The sequence below is a fragment of the Camelus ferus genome, chromosome 27, assembly GCF_009834535.1.
Source record: "Camelus ferus isolate YT-003-E chromosome 27, BCGSAC_Cfer_1.0, whole genome shotgun sequence".
In the NCBI taxonomy this organism is placed as follows: Eukaryota; Metazoa; Chordata; class Mammalia; order Artiodactyla; family Camelidae; genus Camelus; species Camelus ferus.
Genome location: NC_045722.1, coordinates 25,205,245 through 25,218,014, shown reverse-complemented (window position 1 = coordinate 25,218,014; position 12,770 = coordinate 25,205,245). Strand labels below are relative to the sequence as shown.

The 12,770-nt window shown below is 36.2% G+C and overlaps 1 protein-coding gene across 6 annotated transcripts in view; it reads left to right on the top strand.

The window, feature by feature from the left end:
- The window catches only part of UBE3A (ubiquitin protein ligase E3A), a 78,732-nt gene that overhangs the window by 39,704 nt on the left and 26,258 nt on the right, over nucleotides 1–12,770 (top strand). For all 6 annotated transcript variants that reach the window (XR_004315620.1, XM_032469004.1, XM_032469007.1 and 3 more), the window contains one exon: nucleotides 11,314–11,618. Coding sequence is in view for 5 of the 6 variants with exons in the window: in XM_032469004.1 (XP_032324895.1) it covers nucleotides 11,314–11,618 (305 nt within the window). In the remaining variant the exon portion in view is untranslated. The remainder of the gene's footprint in view (nucleotides 1–11,313; nucleotides 11,619–12,770) is intronic.

Here is a 12,770-nt window from a genome sequence, read left to right as displayed (position 1 = left end):
GGGTTTGAGGGGGTATTTATCCTGCTTGGTGTTTTCTGAGCTTCCTGGATCTGTGGTTTAAGTCTGATATTAATTTGGGGACATTTTCTCAGTCATTGTTTCAAATATTTCTGGTGGTCCTTTCTTTTTCTAGTATTTCCATTATGTGTGTTACACTTTTTATAGTTGTCCCTCAGTCCTTGGATAGCCAGTTCTATGTTTGTTAGTCTTTGTTCTCTTTGCTTTTCAGTTTTTGATGTTTCTGTTGATAACAGCTTCAGATTCAGGGATTCTTTCCTCAGTTGTTTCCAGTTCGTTGTTAAGCCCATCAAAGACATTTTTTTCTTTCTATTATAGTCTTTTTGATCTCTTTCTCTCTCTCTCTTTTTTTTTTTTTTTTTTTTTTTTTTGGTTCTTTCTTAGGATACCCATCTCTCTGCTCACATTTTTATCTGTTCTTACATGCTATCTGCTTTATCCATTAAAACTCTTAGTATATTAATCAGTGTGGTTTAAATTGCTGGTTTGATAATTACAATATCCCTGGCATGTCTAGTTCTTAGGCTTGCTCTGTCTTTGATAATAGTGCTTTTTGCCTTTTAGAATGCTTCATAATTTTTTCTTAATTAGCTGGACGTAATAGCTGGAATTGATGTAAATAGGCCTTCAGTGATGTGATGGTGACATGTAAGGGGGAAAGAAAGCATTGGATAATATGCCAGTAGGTTAGGCTCTGATAAACTAGTTTCACCTGAGGACGGCCTTGTCAAGAGGAGCAAAGGACTCTAGTGTGTCTCAGCGTGGTTCCCTTTTCCCCTCGCTGCTGTGGAAACATGAGGGGATTTTTCCCAGTACTTGCTGTGAGAACCTGGTCAACTTTCTTGGGGTAAGTCTCATAAAAATTGTGGGGGCTCCCCTAGGACTGGGTGCCCCTAGAGTTTTTAACTCTATAGTCTTCCCTATGCTGAGCGTCTAAGAATTTGTCAGTGCAGTGTGGGTTTTTCCATCCTGTCACAGGTTCCTGCTTGTGAAACTGCTTCAGTAAGCAGCGACCTTAGAGGCAACAGTTTGCTTATGTTCCTCCCTTAGGGATCCAGGAAGAGTTGTTAATTTTTTAGTCTCCAGCTTTTTACTTGTTTTACTGGATTGGAGTAGTGACTTCCCAGCTCCTTACATGTGGAACCAGCAATTAGAAGTTGAGATATAGTTTGGATACTATTTTCTGTATGGAGAGGGAGAAAATATTTCTATATGACTTACAACTTAAATATATTTACATGTGTTTAAAAGCATTTAAGGATTAAATAACATCTCAAAATACATTCTGAAGTAAGAGGTACAAATATCTTCAGTCAAATAAAGATAGCTCTTCTCTTTTCAAGATCCTCTCCTGCGGGTTCTGATACCATGTTCTTGTTCTCCAGATTGAGCCTTTGCATATTCTTTTGTATGCTTCTGATATAGCTAAGAAACTGAGAGGTATCCTGACATCTGTTTCCTTTCATGGTTAAGTACTAGAAAAAGGTAAGATTAATTGACACTCTTATCTAAATAATATTGGGAGAGAAATTGAAGAATCTTCATTGAGGCTCTGAAATTTGCTGGGTTCTGAGAACATAACTGTAAATAAGTTATAAAATCATGTGACTCAGGGAGCTTACTGTGCAGTTAATAGGCTGTAATAAAAAGGTGTACTGAGAGCAGGTACAGGATACTGTGGGAGCAGCCATCGTGATCTTAGAAATGATACCTAAGCTGAATCTTTGAGGATGATTGGGTATAAAGTACAGAGATCACAGCGTTCTAGGCAGGAGGAGAAACTTCTCAGACCTAGAGTCAAGGAAGACAGAAGAACAAATCCTCTGAACCGTAGGAAGCTCAGTATTACTGGAATACAGAATTGGGAAATAGATGTGCTGAAAAATGTATCTGGAAACAAAAAGCCAGAACCATACAGTGAAAGGCCTTGACACTGCTGAAAAGCCCTTGGTTTTCTTCTGATAGACATAGAAGCTAATGAAAGGTGTTCAGGCATAGAAGTGACATGAGCCTGTCCACTTTTCTATCACAAAGCATCGTATAAACCTATATTCTATTTAAATAGAATAAGAAAAAAATACACATTTTGAGAAAAATCTGTATTCTGCTGTTGTGTGGGGTGTCGTTTATTTGTCTTTTAGGTCCGTTTGGCCTAGTATGATGTTCAAGTCCTCTGTTTCCTAAGTGATTTTTCTGTCTGATTGAGATACTCATTACTGAAAGTGAGGTACTGAAATGTCCTACTGTAATTATGTTACTATTTCTCCCTTTGGTTCTGTCAGTGTTTGCTTAACATATTTTGGTGCTGTGCTGTTACCTGCATGTATATTTATAATTGTAATATCTTTCTGGTGAATTGATGCTTTTGTTATTATATAATGTGTGCTTTTTTCTTACGACAGTTTTTGACTTAAAGGCTATTTTTTCTGATACATACTTGGCTATGCCTGTTCTCGTTTGGTTATCATTTGCACAGGATGTCTTTTTCCATTCTTTCACTTTCAGCTTGTTTTATGTCCTTATATCTAAAGTAATTCTCATAGACAGCGTATAGTTGAGCCTTTTTTTTTTTTAAATCCATTGAGCCACTCTATGCCTTTTGATTGGGGGCTTTTAATCCATTTATATTTAAAGTAAGGACTGATAGGAAAGGGCTTAATATGCCTTGTTCCCCTCCCCCCCCCGTGATGTCTTCCACTGTGTTTTGTTGATTTTTTTTTTTTTTTTGGTCGTGGTATGTTGATTCTTTTGTGCATCTTTCTATAGGTTTTTTTTTTGTGGTTACCATAGGAATTATATAAAATCTTATAGTTGTAATGATGTATTTTTAACTGATAACAATTTCGGTTACAGAGATTTTACTTCCTTACATCTCTCCCCTCCTTTATGTTATTGATGAGACAAATCACACCTTTTTATATTTTGTATCCATCAACATGTAGATGAGTTTTTAAAAAATGTTTTTATCTTTTAATCCCTGTGAATTGAAAGTGACTTACTCGCCACCATTACAGTATTACAGGATTCTGTACTTGTCTGTAAGTTTATCTTTACCAGGGAGCTGTACATGTTTGTATGCTTTTGTGGTGGTGTCTGTCGTCTTTCGTCTGAAGTTATAGGACTCCTTTTTGCATTTCTTCTAAGGAAGTTTCAATGATGGTGAACTATCTCAGCTTTTGTTTATGCTAAGTCTTTATTTCTCCTTCATTTTTAAAGTCAGTTTTGCCAGATAATAGTGTTTTCAGTTGGCAGTAATTTTTTTTTCCAGCACTGTGAATATGTCACCTCACTCCTTTCTGGCCTATAAGGTTTCTGGTGAGAAATCTGCTCTTAGTTTAACGGTAGTTTCCTCGACGTGGCCAGTTGTTTCCCTTTTGGTTGCTTTCAGGAATCTCTTCTGTCTTTGACTTTGGACAGTTTGATTATAATGCATCTTAGTGTGGGCCTCTTTGGGTTCATCCTAGGTGGAGTCCTTTGAGCCTCTTAAAATTAGATGTTCAGTTTCTTCCTCAGATCTGGGAAGTAAGTGTTGCCATTAGGTTTTCAAATAAGCTGCATATGCCTCATTCTCTCTTCTGCTCGTATTCCCCTAACGCATACCCTGGTCAGCTTGATGATGTCCCATAAATCTTTTTAGGCTCTCTTCACTTTTCCTTTTTTTTTTTTTCTTTTTTTCCTCTGACTCAGGAATTTCTAATGACTCGCCTGTTGAGTTCATTCGTTCTTTTTTCTGCTTGATCAAGACTCCTATTGACCCCCTCTTGTAAATTTTTCAATTCACTTATTATATTCTTCAACTCCAGAGTTCTTGCTTCTTTTTTTAATATTTCTCTTTGTGGGTATTCTCATCCTGTTCATGCACCATGATTTCATCTAGTTTTCTCTGTGTTTTCTTGTAGTAAGTCAAGTCTCCTTAAGGCAATTAAGTTGAATCTTTTGTCAGGTAATTCATAGGTCTCAGTTTCCCTAAGGTCATTTTCTAGAACTTCATTTTGTTCTTTGACTGGGTCGTGATTCCTGTTTTTCATGTGCTTTGTTTTGTTGCTGTGGATTTTCCATTTGTAAAACAGCTACTCTCCCAGTCTTTAGGGACTAGCTTCATAGAGGGGAAGATCACCATCATTCAACCTAGCTAGAGATTTCTGGTCCCTCTAAAACCTTTTAAGGGTTTGTCTGGACACTTGTGCTTTTAATTTCCCAGTTGAAGAGATTTATTGGTTTCTTTTTCAAGAGCTTATAGTCTTTTGCCCTCTCTTTTGTCTTTCTGTGGCACTTAAAGTTCTCTGGGGCTACAGCAAACCAGGGAACTGTTTTTTGTTTTCTGTAGCCCTTGGGCATCCAGTGTATGCTGGTTCCTTCAGTTCTCTTGAGTTAGGCAAGACAGAAACTAGTACCTTGGGCAACTCCCTCAAAAAACTGAAATGTTGGACATTATTCTTCTCTCTTGTTCCCAAGGGTGAAGCTGCAAATTGGGCTTCTCATCTCTATTGTGAACTGTGCCAATTTGGGGAGAGGCTGAAGCAATTGACAGGAGACAGCTTTCTTACGCGTGCCTTGCTGGTTTGGGCTTTCAGCTTACCTGGGGTACTGCAGCTTTCTAACTGGTCTTGATACCCTCATAAAGGCTTTTGGGACCACGTGTACGTCAGTGTTTCTGTGGGGGACTGAGTTCTGGTGCTTCTTGTTCTTCCGTCTTGCTGAAGTTACTTCTGGTTAGTGGGTTAGCTTTTTAATCTTTGTTCAGATAAATTTAGTGATTTGACAATCCATATGCTAGAAGAAATATACCTACAGGCTTACTTATCACCTATAAAAAGCTAATTCTGATGTGTATTAAATAATCTTTAAGATAAATTCAAAGATCAGTTTTAAGGATTTTCTTACCCAAACACAGAAAGAACTCAACGTGTTTCTCAACAATATATATTAAAACTTAAGTTTTTTAGCAACCCCAGAGTTTTCTCAGCTTCCTAAACCCTGTAAAAAAGATGATTTTGTAAGAGTGATCCAAATATCTAGAATGTAAAATCTGGTCAGCCAGCTGCCTCTTCATCACAGAATTTACAGTCTGTTGCGTGGTTCATGGTAGACACTCAAGTGTGTAATTAGTCAAGGAATACGTTCTGTCTTGACCATCTTTGAATCAGAATTAAAAATCAAAGACCATATTTCAAGATCATCACAGAGAATTGGTAGTTGCTCTACATTAATGCTAATGTGTACTTTGTATTCCTTTCCCTTTCAGTTCTTAATTGGAGGGAGGTGGGTGTTTATGTTTTGTTTTTTGTTTATTATACTTCACTCTAAAATGTGACATTTCTAAAAAACAAAAAGTTTTTTAAAGGTGAATAATTTTATATAAATGTTTAGATCTGCAATTTTTGTGTGCACTATATAACAAACTCCCTGGGCATTGAGATTATAAAGGTCAGTAAAAGAATACTTGGGTTATTGTTACAGTAAACATATTTCTAACAGTAAAATATATCAATTTAAATAAAGTTTTCACAAAAACTTTCCTGTTTTATAGTTATTGTCTGGTTGATTGGATCATGGTAATGAGTTCGCAATTGAAATAATCTAATAATTCACTCAGTTGCATTGTAACAGACCTAACCTTAAATCTGAACATAGCTGTGTCATAGGGTTTTTTTTTGTTGTTGTTGTTGTTTTTTTGTGAGATCTATTTCTGTAAGGCCTAATACTATCTAGGATATACCATTGATCATTCTTACAATTTTTTTTACATTAAATAAAACTTTGGGGGAGGGGGAATGGAGTGTTTACAAAGGCAACATCCTAGAAGAAACAAAGGCTTTCCGCTTACCCGCAGGATGGGTAGGCAGTGATTATAAGCTTCACAGACTGATCATACAAGTCTTGGGCCCTTTATGTTTTATTTGTGGCTCCTTGATTCCTCACATCTTCATTTTCAGTTAAAGTCCTTCTACTTAACATTCACATGTTCTTTTGATCTTTGCCTTTTTATCTCCTTTTATTATTCGGTACTTCATCTACTGTTTTTATGTTGCATGTCACAGTTACTTTTTCTTCTGTGTTCTATTGTTTTTAATTCTAATTCCAGTCATTCCAGTCTTATTTGCTCATTGTTCACTGATGTATCTTCACTTTCTGACAGTTGCTATTTTTATTTCTTTGTCTTCCTTCTTGTGTTCATTATTGATTTCCCAACTGCCTGTTAAGTTCAGTTTAAGATCTGTTTCAAGTTCCATCTCTTACATTGTTGGCAGCCATTTCAGTGGTTCTAACTCCAGTAGTTTGCCATTGGTTTAGGAACATTAAACAAACTTTCCTAATATTTGTTTCCTTGATGAACAAATTAAGCTGCTGTTTATAGTATGGTCAGCATATAACTCTTGTTTTTATCATTATAGGGTTTTGTTTGTTTGTATTTTAATTAAGTACTAGACTTCCAAAAACAGGTTTAAAGTCAACAGATGTGGTAATAGTGCCATTGATGATACTGAATTGATCTTCCTTTTTCTGCCACTGGTGGCTGAAACCATTTCCTCTGTCATCTGATCTACTCTCTAGGAAGTTACAGTGTGGAAACTGTTTTCCCCACAGTGTTTTATTTTGAAAACTTCCAAACATGTAGGAAAGCTGGAAGACTTCGACAGTTGATGCTGTGGGCCTGTCATCTAGACTTTGCCTTTTGTATTTACACTGCTTGATCACATAGCCCTCCTCTTCATCAGTCCGTCTTTTTGCCTGTACGTTTCCAAGTTGACTGCTGACGTCAGTACACTTTCCCCTAAGGTGAAGCCATTTTTTAAAAGACTTCTGCCAGGTTTTCTAGAGTAACCCTGGCCCTCCATATTTGATTTATCCCATAGAACATTTATTTGTAGGGCTGTCTCAGCGATTCATTCATGGAAATAAAAGAAATCAGTGGAAAGTATTGTCTATTTTAAATGTGTAAGTAATCTGAAGGGCATTGAGAGTTCTCTCACTAGAAGGTCTCGCTTGACATGACCTTGATAAGAGAAAGATCCTCCTTTTAAAAAAATAATACATTATAAAGTATTTGGTTTGTTTTTTGAATAGAAGCAAAGTCAGTGAGATGTGAGGAAATTATAGAAAGTAAGCCACGGCCCCTCTTCTGATAGTTTTGAATGGCAGGTAAGGTGTCACTAAAGGGACCCAGTAGGGAAAAGGCCTCCCTTCATTTCTTTCCATGTTTCTATCTCATTTTCTTTTCTTCTTCTCTCCTCCTCATCCCTTCTTTACCTTTCTTTTTTCCTCTTTCTTTTTAAAAAAAATCGTACTTGGGGAAAGTTATACATTTTACTGCACTGATTTGCTGAGGGAAAAGAAAGAGTGAGAAGGCCATGTGATTGGATGAAAGTGTCACTGGAGGGCAGAAAGCACAGTCTAAATTAAGAGTTGGGATGTTTTTTCTGTAAAGGCCAGGTGGTATTTATTTTAGGCTCTGCAGGCTGTACCGTCTGTTAAACTACTCAACTCTGCTGTTGTAGTGTGAAAACAGCAGTAGACAGTATGTAAGTGAATGGACTTGGCTATGTTCTAATAAGACTTTGTGGACACTGAAATTTAAGTCTCGTGAAATTTTTATGTGTCACAAATACTGTTCTTTTACAGACTCTTTCAACTATTTAAAATTGCAAAAATCATTCTTAGCTTGCAAGCTATAAAAAACAGCTTCCTTGCTAGATTTGATCCATGAGCTATGATTTGGCAGCTTTTAGTGTATAGGGGTTAATTTTGTACCAGTCATTTACTAGAATGTCATTATTAGTGTACACATTCCCAACTTAGAGGCTTTTTTATATGCTCTAAATTAGATGGGGATACAGAATTGTACGCAGGTAATCCAAGGTGTCATTGGAAAGAAGAAAACTGCTGGTCGTGGGTGATTGCACTGGTAACATGGAGGTTCTGGCAATGGCTTCCTTTCAGTCCTGTCTCAGCAGTCTAGCTACTACATCTAAGTCTTGGTGCAGAGAAGCAGATCAAATAGAGGGCTTACTCTTATATTAAATGTACCCTCAGTGGTATTAAAAGCCCAAGTTTTGGAGTCAAACTTGGGTTCAACTCTCTAACTAGATGTCTGATTTGTTATGTGACTGCTCTGAGCATCAGCAGAGTGAGGATTAATGCAGCTAATTCATAGACTTGTGAGGATGGTAATAACAGTTGTAACAATAATGATACTGGCTAACACATCGTGCTTACTGTGTGTCATCCTATGTCCTAAGCACTGTGTGTGTGTGTGTGTGTGTGTGTGTGTGTGTCTGTGTGTGTGTGTATATACATAAAAACTCATTTAACTCTCTCACAGCCATAATCATTCTTACATATACCATCATTTTTAAGATGAGGAAACAGACACAGGGAGATTTAAGTAAACTCATCCAAGGTCACATAGTTACTACGTGGCAGAACCAGCATGTGAACTTGGGCAGTCTGGCCTCAGAATGTGAGCTTTTAACTTGTAATCGTTAGAAGGGTTTACCACCTTCCAAAGTGAGAATGTCTGTAAAGTGCCTAGCACATAGGTCCTCAACAAATTATAGATGTATTAACTTTGCAGAGTATAGTGCTACCTGTTCCTCAATACACGTTATTTATGGGACTTTTTCCATGAAGTTTTTTCGTACTACCCTTGTTAAGAATTATTTTGAAATGTATCACCTTCTGTAAGACAATGTCATGGAAACGACTTAGACTCTGAAACCAGAGTCCAGAGGTCTTCTCTGGACTCCTACTCTTACCCTAGTTCCTTACTTTCCTTTGTGTGACCTTGGATATGTGATTTGACTCTCAGTTCTGTCTCCTTTTTGGGCTGTGTGAAGAATAATCCTCAAAGTCATCGGACTCAAAGGAGATGACCTGTGTCAAAGTGCCTAGATGTGTCCACTGTGTTACCAGACATTCAGCAAATGCTAGTTCCTTCCTTGTTCACCTCCTTGTTGCAGACTTAGAACTGAACGGAGGCTTCAAGATGGGAAGCTGAGCCCTGGGAAATTGCTGGTTCAGACTGTACAGCTGCTTTGAGGCTTAAAGCGGGTCTTTGATTTCTTGGTCTTGTCCTGTTTTTCCTGTTCACGCTTCTTTATGCATTACATGCCAGAAGCATTATGTATATGACTGCAATTTTTTGGTTTTGTTTGTTTGGTGGTGTTTTTAGGACAAAACCTGACATTAAGAAAAACAGCTAGACTGTTTTAGTATTTCGGTTCTTAAAATTAATTTTTGAAAAATCATAAGGACAGTTTAGTAACCTTGAGGCTATTCAAATCACGTGTATGAAGTTTTAAAACCACTAACATTTTCCTCTTTCATATTCCTTAATTTTAATATATAAGTCATGTATTATAGAAAAATAAATCAGAAGCAAAGTGATAGAATAATTTTAAAAACCTATTTAATCACATTATTCAGAGAAAATGACTACTAACACTTTGAAATAAAAACGGCTTCTAACTACACTTACTACATTGTAACTGACTTACAATTAAAAGATCAATTAATGATGTCTGCTACATTCAGAGCTTGATAATTTTTAGTTATTCCATTGTGTGAATGGTTATCAGTTCATTTAATCTCCTGTTGTTGGGCATGTCAGTTTTTTCCAGATTTTATAGAAACAGAACATTTTTACAAAATTGTCATATTATCTCCCCAAAACGGCATCTTTGATTTGTATGGTTCATCCTCTGTTTCATTTTTAAGACTTTTGATACGTGTTCATAATTTTCCTCCATAAAGGAAATTCATACCTATTTACATTCTCACTAGGGAAAGTTACTGCATTTTGGAAGAGGAATAGCAACATATGGTATAAATCTTCTAGATTTTATATTTCTCTTTCTTTACATGTTGTCACTTTAGTACTTTGCACAGTGACATATCTGAAATAATACGTTTTAATTTTCAGGCATTGAATTGTTTATAAGATATATCAAGTCATGTTCATGCAATTTTTAAGTGCGTTTTGTGGGATTTTCTTTTTTCTCTATTTGCATGCAGTGAGTGGTAAATTTGCATGGAACATTTGAAAAACAGCACCACAGTGAATTGAATGTGTTTGAGTTATTACTCTTTATCACTTACTTTGATAGTTTAGAAACAAAGTCCTACTTTTGAGACAAAATTAGACTGATTAGTGTGTCCCTTATTTGTTGTCTTGTTTAGTTTCTCATGATTAACAAGATGTATCTCACAGTTGACAAGATGTAAACTAATGCCAGTTGCCATTTAGTCCTACATGTTTGTGAGATACTTGTAGGAATATATGGAGAATTAAATTAGGTAAATTATTTTTTAAATAGTTCTGATTATTTGTAGTTTTTATTCCTGTATGTGTATTTGGAACCAAAAGGAATAGCTATGAATTATGTTTCTTTGGGTCCAGTAGACTACTTACAGTGATCTCATATCTTCAGTAGTAGAAGTACAGATACTAAGAGCCGAATAAACATAGAGATAGATCATGTAGTCCAGCTTCTTGCTTCGTGAAATGATCCCTTCTTCAGTGTCCTTGCTGGCTAGCTCTGCTGGACCAGCCATAATGGAGCATTAATCCACATACTTTAAATTCACAAAGTAAGAATATAAAATTTTGCTCTAAAGGGAGTTTAGAGTATTCTGTGTTCCTGTGACTTGATATTAATGAGGAAGTTTAATGACGCTTTTGGGTTCAAGATTGTCTTTTCGGAGCCAGTTTCTTGTGGTATAACACAAACTTTGGATATTTTATTAATACGTTTCTTTTTAGATCTCCCATATAGTAGACAGTTGGGGGATGAAGACTTTTTGTTCCCCATACAAGTTCTGTATTAACTGTAGATCAAGTATTTACAGACTGTTGAAACAAAATGGTAATTGTGTAAAGGAAAGCTGAATTGATATTTAAATAGACTTTCATTTTCTTAATGTTAATTTTTAAAGTGGTAAGATACTAATACTCAGCCATAAAACTTGGGATTTGTAGCTGTTGTGCTAAACAGTTTAAGCACATCAACAACCTCCCCCCCTTTAAAACTAAAGGAAAGCATGTTCTATTAAAACAAACTATTTTGACGGGCATCAGTATTCTTTATCATGGCATCTTAGGAAATAACAATCAAATATCTCCCTAGTTAAAACTTCTGTGTAAATGGTGTATCTCTGTTTTCTACACCTCATATTAATATGCAAGTTTATTACTTCAGTGCTTGGCTAACTTTGGCTTTGCTGATGATCTGTTGAGCTTTGTACCTGAGAGCTGCACTAATCACTGTGCTTACTGTTTGATGATGTTTGGTACAGGAAGCGAGCAGCTGCAAAGCATCTAATAGAACGCTACTACCACCAGTTAACTGAGGGCTGTGGAAATGAGGCCTGCACGAATGAGTTTTGTGCTTCCTGTCCAACTTTTCTTCGTATGGATAACAATGCAGCAGCTATTAAAGCCCTCGAGCTTTATAAGATTAATGCAAAACTCTGTGATCCTCATCCCTCCAAGAAAGGAGCAAGCTCAGCTTACCTTGAAAACTCTAAAGGTGCCCCTAACAACTGCTCTGACATAAAAATGAACAAGAAAGAAGGACAAGGAGCAAGAGATGATTTTAAAGGTAAGATGTTCTATTTTTAATTGAGAATTTCTGATTGAAAAAAATTGGAGCTTTAAAAAAAAATGTGTGAGGTTTGTTTTTGTTTGTTTGCTTGTTTTGCCTTTTTGACCTTAGGACAAGATAGTGTAGTGGAGATGATTTTTTATTATGGTAAAAGACAACTAATAATTGAGTTAATGATTTAACTATATTTTACTGTTTGAATGGTCCCTAATTAGAAGCAGGTTATAGGCACTCCAGTGGCGCAATCGGTTAGCACGCAGTACTTATATAGAAGCAGGTTATATTCCCAAAAGTTCCTTTGTTAATGGATGGATTGGAACTCTTAAATATTTTCCACTAAGAAAAAATGTATTAAGTGGTAGTTAATCACCTAAACTAGGCTACAAAGTCTATTTAAGTTATTGAAGAGCTGAACTAAATATCTGGCATGCACTTTGGAACCTAAGCACTTAGCGGTGAAAGAACCTGAAAGAGGAATCGGTGATCTTTTTCTATTTCTGAAGGCAAGGCAACATTTTGTAATAGTTATCTGAGAAGTAATTCAGTTCTTCATTCTAATATATTCTTCGCGTGTCCCGCTTACCTGAGTCTCCCAGGCGTTCGGCACACTCATATTGCCAAGAATCATCACCTAACCGTGGTAGTTTCACCCAAGCCTTATTTTGTTTTCTAAATGATCCTGTATTCTAAAATTGTTAAAACTTTTTAAAAATCAACTCCAGGCTTGCTTGCTTTCTCTCAGTGATGGTAAGTCAGTATTAGAAACAAAGGTAATTGAATTTCTGAATGACTGACCAGCCCTACGAGAGGTAATTGTATTTTAAAAGAGGAAGCTTTTTGTTTAGGACATACATGTTAGAGAATACCTCTAAAATTTTCAGTAATATCATTTGAATCAAGTTTAAATTAATTAATGAAATGGAATTGTGTTAATAGCTTCTACTCTGTTTCCACAATAAAGATGTTTTCATAACTTTATACAACCTTATTACATCAATGCGGGTATTTCTATTTCACGAATTAGCTCACATACTGTGGATAAAAGGTGAACATTGTCCATATGTATAATGTGGAAGTTGCATAGACTCCATTATACACATTTCCCCAACAAGTGTGCACCACAGAGCACCAGTTACTGTGAATGTAGGA